The sequence below is a fragment of the Capra hircus genome, chromosome 18 (genome assembly GCF_001704415.2).
Source record: "Capra hircus breed San Clemente chromosome 18, ASM170441v1, whole genome shotgun sequence".
Taxonomy (NCBI): Eukaryota; Metazoa; Chordata; class Mammalia; order Artiodactyla; family Bovidae; genus Capra; species Capra hircus.
In genome coordinates, this window is record NC_030825.1 from 53727779 (window position 1) to 53748506 (window position 20728).

The 20728-nt window shown below is 57.4% G+C and overlaps 1 protein-coding gene across 1 annotated transcript in view; it reads left to right on the top strand.

The window, feature by feature from the left end:
- CLPTM1 (CLPTM1, transmembrane protein) overlaps positions 1-20728 on the top strand; it is a 28037-nt gene extending 7309 nt beyond the window's left edge. The window contains exons 3-14 of the mRNA XM_018062567.1: positions 5352-5475; positions 6472-6630; positions 8985-9102; positions 13373-13458; positions 14203-14323; positions 14909-15153; positions 15889-15982; positions 17967-18157; positions 18430-18525; positions 18847-18982; positions 19608-19775; positions 19991-20728. Of these exons, the coding sequence (XP_017918056.1) occupies positions 5352-5475; positions 6472-6630; positions 8985-9102; positions 13373-13458; positions 14203-14323; positions 14909-15153; positions 15889-15982; positions 17967-18157; positions 18430-18525; positions 18847-18982; positions 19608-19775; positions 19991-20280 (1828 nt within the window). The 3' untranslated portion in view covers positions 20281-20728. The remainder of the gene's footprint in view (positions 1-5351; positions 5476-6471; positions 6631-8984; positions 9103-13372; positions 13459-14202; positions 14324-14908; positions 15154-15888; positions 15983-17966; positions 18158-18429; positions 18526-18846; positions 18983-19607; positions 19776-19990) is intronic.

Sequence of the window (20728 nt, forward strand, 5' to 3'; positions counted from 1 at the left end):
CCGTGCCCCCTGCATTGGACCACCAGGGAGATCCCATTTAATTATCTGTAAGTGTACCATTCAGTGGCATTTGGTATATTGATACTGTCATGCAACCATCAGACCATCCATCTGCAGAACTTTGTCATCTTCCCCAAACTGAAACTCTGTGGGTTTCCCAGGTGGCTCAGTGGTAAAGAATCCGCCTGCCAGTGCTGGAGACGCAAGAGACATGGGTTTGTGGCTCAGACAGTAAAAGCATCTAGTTGCGATGCAGGAGACCCAGATTTGATCCCTGGGTTGGGAAGATCCCTGGGAGAAGGAAATGGCAACCTACTGCAGTACTCTTGCCTGGAAAATTCCATGGATGGAGGAACCTCGTATGCTACAGTCCATGGGATCGCAAAGAGTCGGAAACGACTGAGCGATTTCACTTTCACTTTCTTTTCTAGTATTCTTGCCTGGAAAATTTCTTCCCATGGAAGAGCCTAGCGGGCTACAGTCCATGGGGTCACAAAGAGTCGGACAGGTCTGGGCACACACAGAGTCCGCAGCTCTGTACCCATGAAACACTGACTCCTGTCTCTCCCACACCCCCTTCAGCCCCGGCCACCACCATTCTACAGCACCTTCGGTCTCTCTGAAGCTGACTGCTCTGGGTGCCTCCTGTAAGTGGGGCCATACGGGCTGTCCTTTCGAACCTTTTGCCTGTGGATTTGTATGATCATCCCAGGTGCCAGGAGGACAGGACCTACCTTCTGGAAGCCCAGCCTCTGACCAAGCCCTGGGGAGCCTCCGGGAGGGTGTGGGAGGTGAGGGGAGGAATCTCCCGGGTGGGTTTCTTCTTCCGTGGAGCCCCTCCTTTCTCTTCCCTGTTCACTCCCTCCCGTCCCCTTGCCCCCATGTCCAATAGCAACTCTATGGACCATAGCCCGCCAGGCTCCTCTGTCCATGGGGTTCTCCAGGCAGGAATACTGGAGTGTGTTGCCATTCCTTTCTCCCGGGGATCTTCCCAACCCAGGGATCGAACCCACGTCTCTTACATCTCCTGCATTGGCAGGCGGGTTCTTTACCGCTAGTGCCAACTGGGAAGCCCAGTAAGGAGTTAGGATCTTCTTATCTTATATATTAGTTTCTTCTTTTCATGCTTCAGGCTCCTAGGAATACAGATTATTTTTATCTTTCCCTTCATTTTTACATAAGAGGTAGCCTATTTTATACAGTTCTGCACCTTGATTTTTCTCATTAACAATGTATCTCAGAAACCTCTCCACATCAGTACATAAGAGAGCTTCCTTCAGATAGGCGTTCTTCATACGACACAGTGTTGGGTCATTTCCTTCCCTAGAACCAGGCAGCACCAAGAAGCAGTCCCCATGGCTGCCCGGGGACCTTCTCCATCCAGAGTTCTTAGATGGGCTTCAGGCTTTGTGCTCAGGGGCCTGTGAACTCTCAGAAGCATGGAGCAGACTGTGAGAGTGGCCTTTTGGGGGAGTAGAGGGTAGAGTCCATGGTTTTCACTGCCTCCTGCAACGATACCAGTGGTTACCTGGAGTAGGGGTGGGATGGGAGGGCGGTTTCATATGCTTTTTTATATACTTACCATATGCTTTTTTATATACTTAATATTTTCTGTGAATGTATTGGTAGACTGGCTGCTTGAGGTGGGTGGGAAGTCTCTTTTATTTGCTCACTCCAGTCAGTTGAAAAGCAGTAGGTGAGGCCAGCCCTGGTATCTTCGGGCTGGGCCTCCTCGTCTGGGAGGTGGGGATGGTGGGCTGCACCCGAGAGGGCCCGCAAGGAGCAGATGGTGCGCACTGGAGGGAACTGGGGATCTGGAATCCTGCAGAAAGTGGTCTGGCCTGCCGTGTCTTAGACACGGGCACAGAAGCCCGGAGTCGGTGGGTCCCCTGCAGGCCACGCGCCAAGTCAGGGCAGAGCTGCCTGTGGATGTCCTTGCTCCCACACTCTCTCTTGGCATATTTACTAAAATCAGAGCTTCTCTTGGAAGTGTAGGGGGTCCCTGGAGATCACCAGTGTCCGACCTTCCCCAGCCCTGTGCATCGGGGACCTCCTGGGGTGGCAGCAGATGGATCAGCTGAGCCGTGGCCCCCGAGACCCCAGGACTGTGTGCCTTGTACAGGCAGAGGCAAGTCCCTGCGCCTGATCCTGCCCTTCAGTGTGGTTTGGGGCTCAGCAGGGAGGTACCCACGCACACTAAAATTCCCTTGTAGTGTTTTTCCAGTTCAGAGTTTGTTGGATGCCTTTTTTCCTATGATGAAAGTAGCGGTGATAGCTGACACGTCTAAAGCATTTACTGTAGGTACCAGGCTCCATTCTAGATGTATATATCATGTGTGTGCACGTACGTATCATGCATCTAATGCTTATAAACAACCCTACGTGGTAGGTAGTATTGTCCTCATTTTAACTGTTGAGGAAATGGAGGCCTGGAGAGGTTGAGTCCTGCCTGAGGTCTCACGGTCAGGAAGTAGCAGAGCTGGACTTTGGATGCAGATCTTGCAGCTTAGAGGCTGAGCACTTAACCTTTCCACCACACAGCTGAACACAGCCTCTTGCACGGTTGAACCACATGGGGATTGGGTGCCTGTGCTGTGTATCCACGTGTAGTGTATAGTTGGCCTTCTGTGTGGCGACTCCTCTGTATTTGTGGTCCCACATCCACAGGCTCAACCATCCATGGATTGGGTAGTACTGTAGTATTTACTACTGAAAAGGATTTGTGTGTTCACACCTTTGTTGTTCAAGGGGCAACGGTATGGCTTTTCACACCTGTGATCAATAAGTCCTTGTCTCATTTAGTAATTACAGAGCTGCATGTATATGAGAGACCTGAATTAACACAATAGAACTTTCCCTCTGTCTCATGTACTATTCTGGACTTAGGCAGACCAGGGTTATGCAGTGTTCTGCATCCCAGATTGCTTCCTGCTCTTTGTTCATTCCTGGATTTTGCCTGTTATCCTCATGGCCTAAAACCGCTGCTGAGGATGTGGCCATCATGTCCACATTCCAGGAGGGAAGAAGAAATAAAGGAGGGATGCTCTGTCTCTTGAAGATACTTGTGTAACATACTGTTTTTACATTTTACTGGCCAGGACTTCACCATGTGTCTACACCTAGCTGAAATGCTAGACTTGTTCTTTATTCCAAGTAGCCAAGAGGTCCAGTTAAAATTTAGGCGTTTTCTTTCTGATGGAGAAGGGGAAGATGAATACTGGGAGAAAACTAGCAGTTTGCTATAGTCTTATTGTGGGGCTTTTATTTTGTTCATTTAAAAATATTCAGAAAGCAGAGCATAAAGAAGAAAATACAAATCACCCACTGGTAGCCAGCATGCATCACTGCTGTGTTGGTGGCGATCCTTGGGCTGCGTGGGCTTTCGTCTCGTTGCAGCGAGCCGGGGCTGCTCTTCATTGAAGCGCACAGGCTTTTCCTGCGGCGGCGTCTCTTGCTGCAGAGCGTGGGCCCCGGGGCTTGCTGGCTCCAGTGGTTGCGGCTCCCAGGCTTTAGAGCGCAGGTTCAGTAGTTGCGGCGTACGGAGTTAGTTGTTCCTTGGCATGTGGGATCTTCCCAGAGCAGGGATGGAACTCATGCCTCCTGCATTGGCAGGCGGAGTCTTCACCACTGAGCCACCAGGGAAGCCTCTGCGCGAATGTTTTTAAAGACAGTATTGTGTTTTGAGGCATTTTGTCCTGTTTTTGCTTACCCCCAGATCTTTCCTGTTCCCTCCAAGCAAGGGGTCCATTTTAAAGTTGATTTGTACTTTATACCTGTCTTTGCTTTTGTGATGGCATAAAGATGCATTACAGATTGTTGGGATTTTTCTTTTCTTTTTATTGCAGCAAAAAATGTATATAACACAAAATTTACCATTTTAACCATTTTTAGGGGTACAGTTCTGTGGCGTTAAGTACATTCACATTACTGTGCAGCCATTATTGCCAAACTTCTCCAAAACTTTTCATCTTCCCCATCTGAAACTGTCCCCGTTAGACACCAACTTGCATTTCTCTTTCCTCCAGTTCAGATTTTCTGTGGGGTTTTTAAGTATATTACACAATATGGAAGGGTAACTATATATTTTCCTTCCCCTTGCCTTTCTCCTTTAAAAGTGTATCCTGGAAATACCTCTGCTTCATTTTCAACTCAAAGGTTGTATATTACGTTTATTCAGTTTTGTAAATTGAGAAACTGACTCTAATGTATTTGCTTTAACTAAGAAGAAAAGAAATATGTCTACACAACTATACTTTAATAAAAATGAATAAAGAGAATATATATTTACATGTATTATGTATAAAAATATATGTAAGAATATATGAAGAATATAAAGAATATATTGCTGTATTAAGACTTATAATTATATATATAAAACTGCTGCCACTGCTAAGTCACTTCAGTCGTGTCTGACTCTGTGTGACCCCATAGATGGCAGCCCACCAGGCTCCCCCGTCCCTGAGATTCTCCAGGCAAGAACACTGGAGTGGGTTGCCATTTCCTTCTCCAATGCATGAAAGTGAAAAGTGAAAGTGAAGTCGCTCAGTCGTGTCCGACCCTCATTGACCCCATGGACTGCAGCCTACCAGGCTCCTCCGTCCATGGGATTTTCCAGGCAGGAGTACTGGAGTGGGGTGCCATTGCCTTCTCCGATAAATATATAAATATATATATATATATATATATAAAACTAGTGTTGGTATTTTCTTACTATATATGTATATTTTTTTTTGGCCATGCAACGAGGCTTGTAGGATCTTAGATCTGCAACCAGGAATTGAACCCACACCCTCAGCAGTGAAAGCGCAGAGTCCTAACCACTGGACTGCCGGGGAATTTCCTACATAACTCCTCCAACTAGTTTCCAGCAGGAGAGTTGGTCTGCATAACCTAGCCCAACGTTACTAAAAATAGGGACTCATGATTCCTTGCTATCTGCTCGTCCGGTTTTCAGCTGACTTGAAGTTCTGAGATGTTGCTCTCCCTAATGTCTGTGCCTCCAAAATGGTGGGATTCCAGATTCCAGGGTTCTCAGCTTTGGGATTCCAGGAGACTGGGACATGAGGTTTCCTAGTTCTGAGGTTTTGAGGTTTCTGAGCCCTTGTGGCCACCAGACTCCCGGTGGGAGTCAGCACCAGGCCCCCGCCACTGGCGGACACAAGCATCTGGGGTCTGTCCCAAGGCTTGGCCTTTGGGGGCATCTGGTCTTCTCAGCAGCCCTGCAACTGCCTTCTCAGGGACCCCCCCACCCCTGATCAGACCCAGTCAGGCCCCAGCAAGTGCTGAGTCAGGTCAGGGGTAGCCACACTGGGAAGAAAAGGACTCACCACCTGCCCTGCTTGCCTCCTCAGGATCTTCATCATCTGGGCCATCAGCAGCTGGTTCCGCAGAGGGCCGGCCCCTCAGGACCAGGCAGGCCCCGGAGGAGCCCCGCGCGTCGCCAGCCGCAACCTGTTCCCCAAAGACACTTTAATGGTAACCGCTGGCTGGGAAGCCAGACCCGGGAGGTGGGGGGGAGGGGAGTGACACGGGCAGTCAGCACCGACGCCATCCCTCGTCACAGGCAGGTCTGTGCACAGGTCTGGGGTCAAAAGACTCTAGGTTCATCTTCAGCGTATGAAACCTGAGTCACTCAAGTGACTTTACGAGGAACAAGGAAGTTCTTTCAGGTTTGGGCTGGTGTTCCCTCTGGGGAAGAGGGACATCATGCAGGAGCAGCAGGTGTTCTGACCTCGACAGTCTTGGCTTCTCCCACGTTTGTGGTTCTCCAGAGCTCTGGGATGCCAGATTTCTCGGAATTCTGGCCAGCAGGCTTACCACTGTCCAGCTGGTCCTTATCAGGAGACTTCCAGCTTCTGGAGAGAGAAGGCCACGGGGGCATGAGAAGGGAGGGGGTTCTGATGCTGCGTCTGCAGCGTCCCTGGCTTCTCAGTAGCCGGCCGACACTGCTGCACACCGTGACTGGGCTTTATCCATGGGAATTCTGATGAAGAAGCCCGCGAGAGGCTGAGAGGGAACATAATGCAGGGAGGTTCGGATCCTTTCTAACCCCAAGTTCTAATCGGCAGACTGGCCATTGTTAGGACTCAAGGTGGATCCCTTGGTTGGGAAGATTCCCCTGGAAAAGCAATGGCAACCCACTCCAATATTCTTGCCTAGGAAATCCCATGGACAGAGGGCCTGGCGGGCTACAGCCCATGGGGTCGCACAGAGTCGCACCTGACTTGAGCGTGCACGCCTTCCTTCTTAGACGCCATAGGCTCAGACCAGGACAGACATGGTGGGGTATGAGGAAAGAGATTTATTCTACCAGTGGCCACGCTCTTCCCCACTACCCCTCCCCACCCCAGATTGTTCATATTACTGTGATGACAGCTCCTTATCTGCTCTTTAATCTGTCAACCTTCAGAGGCTCCTATGAGCAGCCCTGGCTCACCGCCCCCCCCGCCCCCCCGCTTCCCCTCCTGACAGAACCTGCACGTGTACATCTCTGAGCACGAGCACTTTACAGACTTCAACGCCACGTCGGCGCTCTTCTGGGAGCAGCAAGACCTCGTGTACGGCGACTGGACTAGTGGCGAGAACTCAGACGGCTGCTACGAGCACTTTGCTGAGCTCGACATTCCACAGGTGGGCACAGCTTCTGGTTTCCGGCTCCACGGCTGCTGGACCAGCACTCAAGGCGCTTCCTTGAACCAGCTCCTAGGCCGGCAGTCGGGATTGAGGGTTCCAAGCCTGGCTCTGCCTTCAGTCCACACGCTGTTGAGCACAGGCAACTCCCCGAGGTCTCTGGGCCTCGTCCCCCTGACCTCTCCAGGCAGATGGAGTTGGAATTGGCCTCCCACCTGCTTTCAGGGTTGTGATCTGTGTTTTAAACCAGTGAAAGATCAGTAATCGCCCTGGAGGTGTCCAGTCAGGCAGCCTGGTTTGAAAAATACAGTTAGTATTGATTAAGTGCTCGCTGCATACTGGGCACCAGACTAGACTGACTGAGGGGAACCGCCCAGGGCAGTGGGAACTTTTCTTTCCATTTGACTGATGAGGAAGATTAGGTACAGAGAGGCCACACCCAGGGTCACACAACCAGGGAGTTTTGAACTCAGGCTGTCTGACTGTGAACTTTAACAGCCCCAGGTTCTGATCCCACCTCCTCCAGGAAGCTCTCCCTGACATCAGGCCGTCAGGCAGAGCCCTCTCTGGGCTCCCCTACCAAGCCTTGCCAACTCTGGAGGGGGGTGGTCGCTACCTGAATATGGATCTTTTTCCGCATGGGACTGAGAACCCTGTGACGGTAAGGCCAGGGCCATCTTGGGCACCTCTGTGTCCCCTGCTCTGCCCGGCAGTGGGCTGGGTGCAGGGTCCGTGACTGTTGAAGCATCCGTGAACTTGATGGCTCTGAATGTTGCCATCTCTCTGGGGCTGCCCTCACTCGTGCCTCCCCATCAGGTCTTGTCTTCAGCCTCCTAGGGAGGAGGGGTGCCGCGTCTGGCTCTGGCTTGGTCTGTCTGGCAGCTGGAGGTGGTGGGGCGGATGCAGGCCTTCTGAGGCAGACAGGACAGCCCAGGCCGTGGGAGGGGCGACTCCCGCGGAGACTTCACGTCCAGCCCCTAGACCCCTCCCCAAGATCCCAGGAGGGCTGCGGGGCAGGAAGCCAGGCAGTGAGGGCTGCTCCCAAGGACTTGGAGCTCACCTTCCTTCCCAGCTTTGTGACGGGAGGGTGTCCAAGTTGTCCCTGATGTTGATTTAGGGAGGTGACCGAGCAGTGATATGGAGAAGCCAGTGCCACTGGAAGAAGAATTTACTACTTACATTTCCTGGGAGGAGGGGGCCCACCACACCATGCAGGGCCACATGCGAAAGTGCCAGGTTTGGGCAGGAGCACTTCCAAGGGGCAAGGGGAGGCCTCCGCCGAAACCTCCCTCCATTGAGGTTTCCTGGGGAAAGGCAGGCCAGGAGGGAAACAGCTTAGGACTGGCCACCTTGGTCAGTGTGTAGGCTCCAGGCTGGAGGGGTGGTCTCTAGTTGTCTGGTGCCTGCCCTGGGTGCTTCAGTGCAGCCTGGGGTATGAGAGTCAAATAAAGGGCTTGTTGTGGGTGTGGACTTGGGCGTCTTGGTTTGCGTTTTAAAGGTGTCTTTGAAAGCAGGTGAGTTGTTTATTATTTCTAGGAATCAGCTAGCCCTGGGAGGAGCAGTCTCTCCTCCGCCAGATGTGAAAACAGCATAAAATATAAAACATAAAAATAAAAAGAAATAAAAAACATGGTTAGCACAGAGGTGGACTTAAAAGACGAAAGTTGAGGACACAGTGCGGCCAAGTGACTCCCAGCTCCCCATGAAGGTCAGACAGAGAGGCTCCAGCCAGGCTTTGGCCTCCCTGCTTCGGTTTCTCATCTATGCTGGGGGAAGGGCGGGCAGGGAGGGGGCATGAGAAGAGCGGCGAAGGACCCAGGAGGACACAGACGGTGAGAGGCAGGGCCCTGGGGGAGCCCACAGACTGGGTTCGGACAGATCCACTTACTTACTGCCTGTAGCCTCTCCACGTGGGCCTCAGTCACCACATCTGGAAAATGGGATAATAACATGCCCCACTGCCTAAGGTTTACGTGCGTTGTGTGGATGTGAACTCACAGGATCGGGCAGTTGCCATTCAAAGTGTGCAGAGCAGGGTCTGACCTCCATTGTTGTACCGTTTAATGACTTCGGGCCGCTGGTGTTTATTGAGCTCGTCCTCTGGGCTCAGCGACCCCGGGTACTCCTTACGGGCCTCCTGTGCCCTCCGTGCTGACCATCTGTGTCCTGCACGTGGACCCTGAGGCTCAGCGAGCCACACAGCTATTGTGTGCTGGAGCCCGGTTTTGAATTGGAGTCTAACTCCAGTGTCCGGCCTCAACCCCTCAGCTACACTGCCCGCCCCGAGCACTCAGGACATGGGGGTGGGGGTGGGGGCGTCACTGTCTCCTTGTCCCCATGCACCCACCTTGCAGAGTGTCCAGCAGAACGGCTCCATCTACATCCACGTCTACTTCACCAAGAGTGGCTTCCACCCAGACCCTCGGCAGAAGGCGCTGTACCGCCGGCTCGCCACAGTCCACATGTCTCGGAGTAAGTTCCTCCCCGCCCTGAGGTCCGGCTGGTGTGGCCGGACTCGAACCCCACGTACCCTGCTTGTCTCTGGACACCCATGGACAGGCAGGAGAAGAATCTGCTTAGAGCAGGTGGAGAAAGGGCCTTTGGAGGGAGAGGAGTTGGTGCCACAGAAGGGGAGGGCGGGCCGGCTGTGCACAGTGCAGACCTCTGGGCCTGGCAGACCAGAGGGTCCAGAGTAGTCTGTGGGCAGATGCTAGCTGGACTGAGCGAGCAGAGGGAAAGCAGAAGGCCCTTGGCCGTCGGTTCCATCCAGCGTGATCTCCGGTCATCCATGTCAGCTGCTCCTGGAATGAGTGCTGCGCAGTGGGCGTCTGGGGCCTCTCTTGGGGCCGGGTGAGGCTTCCGAGCTACAGGTTTGGGTGCGTTCTACGTGGCTGTATTCCAAGCCTCTGTCCCCCCACACCCCCCAACACACGCCTCTGCGCGGGGCCGCTCTTGATGAGGCAGGCTGGCAGGGCCACGTCAGCAGACTGGCTGCATTCTCAGCCTGCTGGCCGCCGCCGAGCGCCAGGCGCACCCCTGAGAAGCTTGATCTGGTGAGCAAACCCCGGGACTGCCAGTGACCCCAAGAAGCCCCAGGTCAGAACTGTGGCCATTTTCACAGCCTTGTACTGAAACTGAGCTTCTCTCTACCCTTGGCCTCTTCTTAAAATTTTTTTTTGTTTTAAATCTTGTTACAAGCACATGGTTTAAAACTCAAGTAAATTCAACCAGACAGCAGAACTCACCTGTCTCCTGCCTACCCCCTCTCAGGCTCCCCCGGTTTCCACTCCCCACTGGCAGCTGCTCTAGCTGTGTCTGCTCCTTAATCTCCAAGGCTCCCAGTAACAAGGTGATGCTGCAATCTTTGGGTTTTTCTGTTCTAGACATTGTCTCTTGACTTCCTACTCTGGAAGAGGAAATCTCAGCTCAGGAATGTAATTTGATTAGATTCAAATTCAACATTCAAATGATCTTGAGTTTGTGGCTCTTCCTCCCATCTAAACCACACAGTGTGTGTGTTTATTTTTCCCTTCCTAGTCTAACTTCTTTTCCGTGAGGTTAATAATTATTGGCATTTTTTCATCTGCTCTTTGTCTTTTGTCCTTGAGTCCACTGTCTCCTAATGGTCAGTCACGGGACTCTCTCGACACACTTGGGTTTCAGCAGATCTAGAGAACAAGACCCCCTACCTCCCACCCACCAAAGCCCCATCCCCTTCGTGTAACTGCTGTGCGCCCCTCACTGTGATTCTGTTGTGCCTGCGGACTTGGTTAAGATCCCTCCAGCTGTTTCGTGTGGGGCAGCGGCAGGTGCACGTTGATTTGCGTGGTTAGGTCTTTCCCTGCTTCTTTGGGTATAAAAATAACCCAAAGGATGAGAGTACTTTTGTGACCATCTACACTGGATGAAACAAAAGACTGGCTCTGTCAGTTCTCAGCGCTGAGTCGGGAAGGCCCCGGGGTGTGCCGAGCGCTGCTCTGAGCAAGCGTGCCTGTGGACCACGCTCTGCAGGGTGTTTCACCCGGCCGGCCGGCGGGCTTCAGTGGCGCACATCCTCGAAGATGTGGGCTGAGGGGGTGTGGTCTGCAGCCCCCCCCAAAAAAAAATGTGTCCCTGCAAGTCTGGTCACACGTGCCTGATGCTGAAAGGCTCCCTCGAACGTGACCCAGGCGGGCAGCTGCTCGCCTGTCCAGTTACCCCCGTCAGCCCTGCTCAGTGCCAGCATCCTTTGTGGTTTCATCTTTAGTGAATGTGATCTGTGTCACTGTGTGGCCAGGTCATGTTCACGGTCAGTGTGACAGATATTGGCGTCCTCTGCAAAATAGAATCTGCAGCCTGTGAACCTGAGAAACTGCCGGGGTCACCCAGGCTTGCCTCACAGCTGGGCCCTCTTAGAGCAGGGGCTCGGAGGGACGCCAGCCCACTCCAGGGCATAGAACGAGAGAGTGGGATGGGAAAAGCCCCCTCCCCAAAGGACCAACGATCAGGACTCTAGCAGAGTGCTGTCCCGTAGAGATACAGCGCCAGCCACAGAGATCATTTTAAGTTATCTAGAGCCCATGTTAAAAAAAAAAAGATGAAAGAATGGTTGTTAGTAATAATTTTACTGAGGTCAGTGTGTTGTCGTTTCAGCATGTAATCAGTATAAGAAATTAACAGGATGTTTTATTCTTCTTTCTCGTGCGCTCCGTCTCAAAGTCCAGTGTGTGTTATGCACTCATAGCACATCTCCGTTTCAGCGAGCCACATTGTTGGTGCTTGGCGTGTAGTTCTAGAAGCTTTAACTCCTAAAAGCGGGAGCTCCTTTCACCCTTTGGAAGCCAGTTCCATCTCAAATCATAATCCCATCTAATGCCACCAAGTTGCAGAATGTTCACCACCCCAGTGGAGAAGCCTCTCTCCTCTGGGGCCGGCCCCTCCCTCCCCCAGACAGCTTCCTTCCCCCAGGTGTGGAGCATGTCCAGTGACGGTGACATGCCCAGTGGAGCACGCCCCCGGATTCATTCCCCAAGATGTCCACCCTTGGGTGTTTCCTGCCTTCTCCCAACAAGTGGGGCCTAGGTCTCAAATGCCTTCCCCGTTAGTAATAATAGAAGTGCTGGGATGATATTCATGGGGACGATAGGAGCAGCTGTTCCTGGGCTGAGACCCTCAGTCAATTGCCAGGAGAGTTCTTGAGCATGAGCTCATCCATGGCTTCCAGAAGCCCCCAGTTGGGAGCGAGTGGGAGGGACCTGGGCCCTGTGGCGTGTGTCAGTGTGACTGTGCCGGGATGTCTGCTTGGCTGCGCTCTGTAGAACAGAGAGCCGCCTCCCAGTGGTCCTGCCCAGGAAAGGCAAGGCTTTTATCCCCATTGTCAAGAGCGGGAACCGAGGCCCAAGGAGGTGACATAGCTTACCAGTGGCCCCCAGCTCGTAGGAGACAGAGCCAGGGTGTGACCCCAAGGGCCCCCAGTCTTGGCTAGCTCCCTCTCCCAGTTCCTCATCTCTCCCTAGCCCCTGAGGGCAGGATGAAGTCTCAGATGGGCCGTATGAGGCCCCAGCATAAGGAGGAGCTGAACAGTTACCCAGCCGGGGAGGAGGTGGGGCGACAGAGTGTAAACAAGCACCAGCCCTGTCTGTCTGGCGTGTTTTGGCAGGGTTGGGGGCAGGGTGGCAGGGAGCCTGTGGCTGACCTGGCCTCCGAGGGAGGAAGTGAGGTCCATTCCTGCCCAGGGACTCAGCCCCACAGTACTTTCCACATTGGCGGCGCTCGGCCTTCTCCAGCACTGTCGCGGCCCGCCTGTTTACGTTTGTCAATCCCGCTGCTTGTCACTATGGGCCCAGCCTAGAGTGGAGAATACACCAGAGTCCAGGATGGGCCGAACCCCACCTGCAGTTCGTAGGCTGGTTGAGGGGACAGACAGCAGACAAGTAAACCAGTGCACAGGTGACCAGTGGGTGGTGATGGGCTGTTGTGAAGGAAGCAGAAATGGCGAGGAGCAGGTCTGGGCAGTCTCCTTCAGTGGAGGGGGCAGAGGGCCATGTAACCAAGGGCTGGAAGGGTGAGAAGGAGCCAACAGGAAGATTCCCACCCTGATGGGTCCCTGCCAGGGAGACGCAGCAGGTCGTCCGAAGGCCCAGGGTCAGCACATCTGAGGAGAAGGAAGTCGGGTGGGCGAGGGAGGGAGGTGGCATGGGCTGAGAGTCAAGGGGGCCATGGTGAGCCTCTCAGGGGCCTTGCCCAGGGCAGTGGGAGCCCTCTAGGGTTCTGAGGCAGAAGGATGATGCGATTACAGGCTTGGTCTCAAAGAATCTGGCTTTCCTGGGCAGAGGGGATCTTAGGGGGCAAGAGTGGCCACGAGGAGGCCAGTACTGAGGTGACTCTGGTCACCAAGGAGGGGGTGCTGTGGCTGGCCTGGAGGGGGACCCAGGAGGGGAGGCAGTAGTCAGGTGTTTGGCATGTGCTGGAGGGCACGTCCACCCAGGGTGGGCTGATGGAACGGATGCAGCAAGTTGTGGAGAGGGAAGACAGGACAATTTGATGGATGCTACTGTGGCCATAAAGATGGGGACCCCGAGGCTAGGTGAGATGTGGAAGGCAGTGCAGGCTCTCTGGTTGCTGCTGTTGTCGGTTGGTGGGTGGAAGAGTGGGAACCGGGAGCCAGGTGAGCAGCCGTCGGTGGGCGGAGGTCTGGGGCCTGGGTCCCCTGAGTGCCAGCCCATCTCAACGTCCACCCCTTTCCCGGCCTCCCTCCCTGCAGTGATCAACAAATACAAGCGCCGGCGGTTTCAGAAAACCAAGAACCTGTTGACGGGAGAGACAGAAGCTGACCCAGAAATGATCAAGGTAAACACGAGCAGAGCCATCAGGTCCTGGGGGCGCCGTCCAGACCCGGGTTTCCAGCTCAGCAGGCAGCCCAGGGGAGTCGTTTCCTGCACTACCCCTGAGCCACTGGGGGAGCCTTCATGTCTGAGCCTCAGTTCCCCTCGCTGGAAGCAGAGTCAGGATGCAGTTAGCTCTCAGGGAGCAGGGCTCCAGGCGAGGTTCCAGCCGACCTCTGGCAGTGGTGGGGCCGGCCCTCTGCGCACTGTACACAGACCCACCCAGAAGCCTCTCGCCAGCCCGTTGGGTGGGTCCCGGCACAGGCAGACTTGCCTGAGGTGTCAGAGCCAGGAGATGGCAGGGCTGCGATTCACACCCAAGTTGCCGGGCCCAGAGCCCAGGGTCGGCCTGGCACAGAGGAGGCAGTGGCTGATACTGTGGCTCTGGAAAGAACACTCTCCATCAGCCCAGGATGTGAACCGGCCCCAAGAGTCTCCCTCTCCACAAGGTGGTTCCAGGCAGGGGGGTGGCCCCTGAGCACGGAGGCTGCACTCCACAGCCTGGCACGCCGTCCCATCCAGGTGGGCAGACCTGCGTGTTGTCCTCCAGTGGGTGGCTGGGGCCAGCCAGGGCAGTGGAGTCTAGAGGCCGGCCCTTGGCCAGCGGTCCCTGCGGTGGTTGCTCTTTCGCTGTCACAGTGGTCGTGGGAGTCCTCTGGAGGAAGTGAGCAGCCGCCTCTGAGGCCCCCCACCCCCTGTCTCCCCTCAGAGGGCCGAGGACTACGGACCCGTGGAGGTGATCTCCCACTGGCACCCCAACATCACCATCAACATCGTGGACGATCACACGCCGTGGGTGAAGGGCAGCGTGCCACCTCCCCTGGACCAGTGTGAGTCCCGCCCTGCTCAGGCTCCCGACAGGCCATTTCCTCATCTCCTGGCCCCACGCCCCGACCCCCGTACGCCCTGTCGTCTCTAGCTAGGTGTCTCCCCTCCCAAGCTTCCCGCCCCACCCTCTAGACACTCCCCTTTCTCTCTCTCCCGCACCCCTGATGACCCCAGCGCTGACCACCGTGTGCCCAAACCGGTCTCATCTGGCCCACGAGCTTTCTCCAGAAGGTGTACACTGCTGCCGACCTTGGAGATGGGGGCAGCATCACTCAGGAAGCCAGATTTCTGACTCTTTCACAAAATCCTGACACGCGGTGGCTCCTGGGGCAACCGGAGTCTGGAGCTGAGCTGCACCTGTCCCTCCAGCCTGGGCCTGCCCAGCCTGCCCTTAGCCTGCCCCCCCGAGGTCATGCAGTCTTTCGACTCCTTGGCACAGCCCAGAAATGTCCCCTACACTCCAGTCTCTGTCGGGGGGCCCCACTGGGTCCCCGCAGACATCTGAATTTGACCCCTTAGTCCTCGGAGGCTGGAATCACCCCACCCCCGTGGGTGCCGAGCGGTAGCCCTGCCCCGTGTGTCTGCAGATGTGAAGTTCGACGCCGTGAGTGGGGACTACTACCCCATCATCTACTTCAACGACTACTGGAACCTGCAGAAGGACTACTACCCCATCAATGAGAGCCTGGCCAGCCTGCCGCTTCGCGTCTCCTTCTGCCCGCTGTCGCTCTGGCGCTGGCAGCTCTACGCCGCCCAGAGCGCCAAGTCGCCGTGGAACTTCCTGGGTGACGAGCTGTATGAGCAGTCAGATGAGGAGCAGGACTCGGTGAAGGTGCGGCAGGGGTGGGGCCTTCCCGGGCTGCAGGAGGGGAAGGGGAAGTGGACTGCGCTGCTGGCCTGGGGGCCGCTGGCCGGTGCTCTCCTGCCCACAGTTTCACAACCTCTCAGGGCCCCTCCCCGTGGGGGGCAGGAAGCAGGCACTCGGCCTCCGGCCCTGGCAGGCGCCGGGGGTCCTGCCTCTGAGGCGCCCGTGGCGGTTTTTGCCGTGGCTTTTCTGTGGGCCGGGCTGGCCCTCTGGGTCTAGACCTGTCCCTTCTGCCCCACGGCCTGCCCCCGGCCTCTGGGCTCCGACTCGAGGTCTCCGCTCGCTCGCCCTGTGTCCTTGAGCAGCGTGCTTCTCTGCCCGCCTCTGGCATGTTGGGTCTTGGCCGCACTTGCCTGGGGCCGTCTCTGGTGTTGGGTTTCTGTCCCTCACTCCGACTCTCTTCGTTATTACTCTGCCTGCCCCTGTCGCTGTCCCCCCGTCTCTCTTCTCTCCCCATTTCCCCCCTCCCTCTCCATGCATCCCTCGCCCACCGCTCTGTGCCCATCTGCCCATTTCTGGCCTGCTGTCCTCCTGGCCACCACGCCCCTTCCCCGGAAGCCCCAGGGTCAGGCCTGTGGGTTTATCATCAGGCTCTTCCGGAGCTGGAGGACGGCGAGACGGGCCGGCTAATGGGGAGCCGCTGCGGTCAGCCCTGGCCGGGGCCCGGGGGTGCTCACGGCCATCTCCCCATCCCCGCCCCAGGTCGCCCTCCTGGAGACCAACCCCTACCTGCTGGCGCTCACCATCATCGTGTCCATCGTCCACAGTGTCTTTGAGTTCCTGGCCTTCAAGAATGGTAGGGGTGGGCCGCAGGGCCTTGTGAGAGGCCATGGGGGACTGGGGGCACGGGGGTGCGTGTGGGAGGGTAGGGTGCACTCCCTCCCTCTTCCTCTTGGGCCTTCTCCCTGCTTGTGGCCTGCCAGCCCCGCTCTCCAGAGGCCTAGGGAGCGGCCACCAACTCCCAGCCCAGAAACTCCCGGCCGCCGGGCGTGGCGCAGGGGGAGGGGCAGGCCCGCTGTTCTGGCAAAGGTCTGGTCGGCACCGTCAGGAAGCAGGGCCGGGGAACTCCAAGGCCAGGAGCAGGGAAGCCCCACAGCTGCTCCCACCGCCCTGCCCGGCAGGCTACCCGTCGGGGGAGACCCCTTGGGGGGAGCGGACAGGGCCCACCTGAGTGGGAAAGTGGCAGCCGTGTCCCCAGAGAACGCCAGGGTGCCAGAGGCCAACAGGGGCGATGGCCACCTGCCAGGCACTGTGGGGGCACCCTCACCAGTGAGCTCATGGAAGCCCCGCAGCCAGGGCCCGGGAGGCAGCATCCCCTCCCACGTTGACAGATCAGAGAGGTTGGTTCCTTGTCCACGGTCATATAGCTCCCAAGCAGCCCAGCCAGGACTTGGATCTGGGAGCCCGCTCCAGCTCCCGCTTCATACTCCTGGCCCTGCCAGCTACTGCTTCCTTCCCTGGAGAACCCTGGTCTGAAGGAGGCCTTGCCCTTTGCAGCTTCTGAAAGTGGCAGTAGTAATGAGTACTGTTAATATTATCATCCTTATTATTAAGAGGGTATGGCCATGATTGAGTTACTTTCTGGAGAACTGTAACATCAAAACCCAACAGTAAATGGTGCTGACTCCAGTAGGGAGGAGTCCGTTAGCCGAGGTGGGTGCCGGTCCGGGCACCAACTTGCAGACGCTCCTGCTGGCTGCAAGCCGGGTCCCTCAGGGTCCCTCTTTGCCTAAGCAGAAATGAAGGCACAGGGGAGGGAGTAACTTGTCCAGGGTCACAGAGAAAGGGTGTGGGCCCTGGGAAAGCTGGCTTTATACCCTGTGCTTGCTGCCCCTCTGGTCTAAAGCGGAACTCGGATCCACTCACCCCTGCCAGAACCCCTGTATGTCTTTGGACACATTCTTCCTAGTTAGGATTGGGTGGGGGAGGTCCTGTGAGAGTCTAATGGTCTGATAAGAGATGAGTGAGTCTGTTGGATGTGCTGGGGCTCGGGAGTCAGAATCAGAGCTGGCTAGGCAGCCAGCACCCAGGCCATGCCTCTGTGACCACAGGCCTGGCTTCACCCTCAGAAGAGCTGCATTGTGCTGAGTCAGCCTCCTCTGGTGGCAGGGGCTAGGTGCACAGCCCAGCAGGGTCCCACAGTGCCATGATCCTCGGGTCCACGGGGAGACCAGGGCCAGCAGGGGGACTGAGCTGGGGCCCCCGGAGGGTGGCAGGGGTCCGGGGGGGACACAGGATGGAGCTTACGTTGGAGAGCAGAGCCCGTGGTCCTTGTGCGCACCCCAAGCGTGGGTGCCGGCCGGTTCCTTCAAGGGTCTGGGGCCGTGGGCGGAAATAGTGCACATGCTGGATTTTCCCACCCAGCGGAGGCGCCACAGCGCCAGGGTGGACAGCTCAGGTCTGGTGTCACACAGACCCGCCTTCCGTGTAGATTCTGCCAGGCCAGGCTGTATGGCCTTGGGATGCTGCGGCCCTGAGCACTGAGCGCGTGAGGAGCCCCGGAGCATGGCCGCTGTCTCACCATCATTGACCATCTAGGGACTGACCCTGGTTGGGGTTGGGGATGTCCAACCTGAGGCCTGCAGAGATCCTGCCTGTCTGGGGCTTCGGCAGCACCCACGGAGCTGACTCTCAGGGGAAACGGAAGTCGTGTGCCCCTTCCCCCTTGGCAGACCCAGTGCCGTCCCGGGAGTCTGAGGAGGTCAAGGCTTGAGGGAGCTGCAGCAGGGCCCAGGCGGCTCCTCACCCCCCGGCTGCCCCCTGCCCCTTCCCGTGCACAGATATCCAGTTCTGGAACAGCCGGCAGTCCCTGGAGGGCCTGTCTGTGCGCTCCGTCTTCTTCGGCGTCTTCCAGTCCTTCGTTGTCCTGCTCTACATCCTGGACAACGAGACCAACTTCGTGGTCCAGGTCAGCGTCTTCATCGGGGTTCTCATCGACCTCTGGAAGATCACCAAGGTCATGGATGTCCGGGTAAGGCCGGGCTGCCACACCGCGGCGGGAGCCCCGGAAGGTTGGGAGCGGGGTCACACGGCCCAGCCAGACCCTGGAGCTGGCCCCGGGGGATTCCCAGTGCCTGCCGCACTCCCAAGACCAAGGGGATTTTCGCACCAGGGGATTTTTCGGGTCACACATGGGGCAGGGGAACTGGGAGCAGTGGGGAAGGTCAGGGGCTGGAGCTGGCTGGGGGGGGGAGGGCGGGAGCCGGTGCGGCAGCTGGCCGCAGCCTCCCTGCTTGTCTGCAGCTGGACCGGGAGCACACGGTAGCAGGGCTCTTGCCCCGCCCGACCTTCAAGGACAAGTCCACATACGTCGAGTCCTCAACCAAAGTGTACGACGACGTGAGTGTCCCCCTTCCCAGTGGGCCCCAGGGGCCTCTCCAGGCACCCGCTCGCTCCTGGGGGCCCCGGCTCTGGGCGGTGGTTGGGGGCTGGGATGTCTGCCTGTCGGCTGACAGCCCCTTGCTTTAGGGCTTGTGTCGTTCCCTCCAGTGTCCTCTGTCTGCCACATCGACTTCCTGGCTGAGTCCAGAGTCCCCAGGGCCACCTGGAAATTCCCCCGGCCTGGCCTGCCAGACCAGGTGTGGGTGGGTGGGGGCGAGGAGCCAGGGTGCCAGGTGGGGCCCAAGAAGCCACATCCCAGCCCCAGCCTGTGCCCCGCAGATGGCGTTCCGGTACCTGTCCTGGATCCTCTTCCCGCTGCTGGGCTGCTACGCTGTCTACAGCCTCCTGTACCTGGAGCACAAGGGCTGGTACTCCTGGGTGCTCAGCATGCTCTACGGCTTCCTGCTGACCTTCGGTGAGCAGGCCCCGGGTGCACAGCCCCCATGGTGCCCGGGCAGGTATCCAGGCACGGCTCTCAACCCTGTGCTGGGGCCTCGACAGTGAGCGAATCGGCCTGGCCCTGCCCTCTCCACACTTGAAGTCCAGTGTGGGGAGACTGACCCATCCCCAGACAGGGATACTTTGGGGTGGTCAGGGATGGCACATAGGCAGCCTCAAAGTGCTGCCCAGTCTGATTCTGGGGTCAGAGAGGGCTTCCAGGAAGCCCTGGACAGTGCGTTTAAATCCTCATCCCCAGGGGAACCGACAGAGTGAACAGGCAGACAGTGAGCAGGTGATGAGTGGTATGAAGGAGTGAGAAGGAGGGGGCATTGAAGCTGGTGGGGGGCCTCTCTGAGGAGGTAACATGTAAACTAAGGCCTGAAAGATGCCTAGGAGGGAACCGTGCAAAGATCTGGTGACAGCAGGCGGAGTAAGTGCAAAGGCCCTGAGGTAGGATGTGCCGGGCTGTTGGAAGTAGCAAGGAGGCCGGGGTAGCTGGAGCAGAGTGAGGAAGGGACAGAGGTCCAAAAATGCAGTCGGGGGTGGAGGGTCACAATCCCCTTTCCTCTGCTCACCGGTGTCCCTTCCTCACCCCACAGGCTTCATCACCATGACACCCCAGCTCTTCATCAACTACAAGCTCAAGTCTGTGGCCCACCTGCCCTGGCGCATGCTCACCTACAAGGCCCTCAACACCTTCATCGACGACCTGTTTGCCTTTGTCATCAAGATGCCTGTTATGTACCGGATCGGCTGCCTGCGGGACGGTGAGGCCCAGTGGGTGGGGGGGTAGGGGGGGTGGGTTGGTCCGGCAGGCTCTCACCAGAGCTGGGCATGGGCGGGGCCCGGCCTGAGGGAGGGTCCCCGGCCTGGGGGCTCAGCCCACTCTGGGCAGGACCACTCCTCCACCCCGCCGCAAGCTGGGGGCCGAGTGGGCCCTGCCTGCGTCCCTCACGCCACCTCCTCCCCGCCCCTCCCCCAGATGTGGTCTTCTTCATCTACCTCTACCAACGGTGGATCTACCGCGTCGACCCCACGCGGGTGAACGAGTTTGGCATGAGCGGCGAGGCCCCAACTGCAGCTGCCCCCGTGGCCGAGGCCCCGCCAGCAGCAGGGGCCCTCTCACCTGCCCCCAGCCCTGCCACGACCACCGAGGCTGCCGGGGAGGAGGCCTCTACATCCCTGCCCTCCCAGGCCCCCCAGGGGCCCAGCTCTGCCAGCGAGCCCCAGGAAGCCCCTCCAAAGCCAGCAGAGGACAAAAAAAGGGATTAGTCACTCCTGGTCCTCCTCCGCCCAGGCTCCTGGTGACCACCACCCCGCCGCCCTGGCCCCTCGCCACCCCATCCCCGTTGCCCTTTCCCTGGACAGATCGGGCCGGGGCGGCGGGAGGCCCCCCACGGCCGGGGCGCAGCGTGAAGCGTGGGGGCCGGGGCAGGCCAGGGCCCGTCATTTGTGGAGGCGCCGTCCGTCTGTCTGTTCCTCTGTGTTTCTAGCCATCGCGCCCCGCCAGCCCAGCACCATTGGGAATCATGGTGAAGCTGATGTGGCACTGCCGAGGGGGTGGGCCAGGCGGGGGAGGGGCCGGGGCCCCACAGAGGGATGCCCACGGCCGTCCGTCATCTTGTCCCTCGATCCCCCACCAACCCCCCTCCTCCCAGACCACCGCCCTTTAACACAGTCTGGATTTAATAAATTCATATGGGTGTTTAACTTAAACTCA